The 455-nt window shown below is 35.6% G+C and overlaps 1 protein-coding gene across 1 annotated transcript in view; it reads right to left on the bottom strand.

Moving 5' to 3' along the window:
* Nucleotides 1-3: 3 nt before the first annotated feature.
* The window catches only part of LOC106819958 (cytochrome P450 2H1-like), a gene marked incomplete at its 3' end in the record, with an annotated part of 3,645 nt that continues 3,193 nt past the window's right edge, over nucleotides 4-455 (bottom strand). The window contains exon 3 of the mRNA XM_014824523.1: nucleotides 4-57. Within this exon, the coding sequence (XP_014680009.1) occupies nucleotides 4-57 (54 nt within the window). The remainder of the gene's footprint in view (nucleotides 58-455) is intronic.

The raw sequence follows: 455 nt of genomic DNA on the forward strand, positions 1-455 counted from the left end.
AGCCCCCTAGCAGTATGTCTTGCAGCACTTCGTGTGGTACTAGGGGCACGATGTCAGCTGTGAGACGAGAAAATAGGGGAAGAATTATTTGCACGCTTTTACACCTTCTACTCTTACTTGTGGCATTATTTCAATCAATGAAAAAAGTTCAAACAGCCATAGATAAATTCGGTTTTGATTCCATAATTATTCTTTTTTGAAATTAATGTTTAATTATTGGCGAGTATGATTATAAATTAATGTGTAATTGGTTAATTAGGAATATTAGTTAGTATTCATCTATCTCGCATCCTGATCGCCTCACCTACTGTCCGCATATACCATTTTATTATTATTATTATTATTGTTAGGCCTACTATTATTATTATTATTACTATTATTATTACCTGCGCCAAGGGGTTGGCAGGAGGTTATGTTTTCACCGGCGTTTGTTGTTTGTGGGTTTGTGCGTTCGT

Source organism: Priapulus caudatus, unplaced genomic scaffold, assembly GCF_000485595.1.
Source record: "Priapulus caudatus unplaced genomic scaffold, Priapulus_caudatus-5.0.1 Scaffold5333, whole genome shotgun sequence".
In the NCBI taxonomy this organism is placed as follows: Eukaryota; Metazoa; Priapulida; class Priapulimorpha; order Priapulimorphida; family Priapulidae; genus Priapulus; species Priapulus caudatus.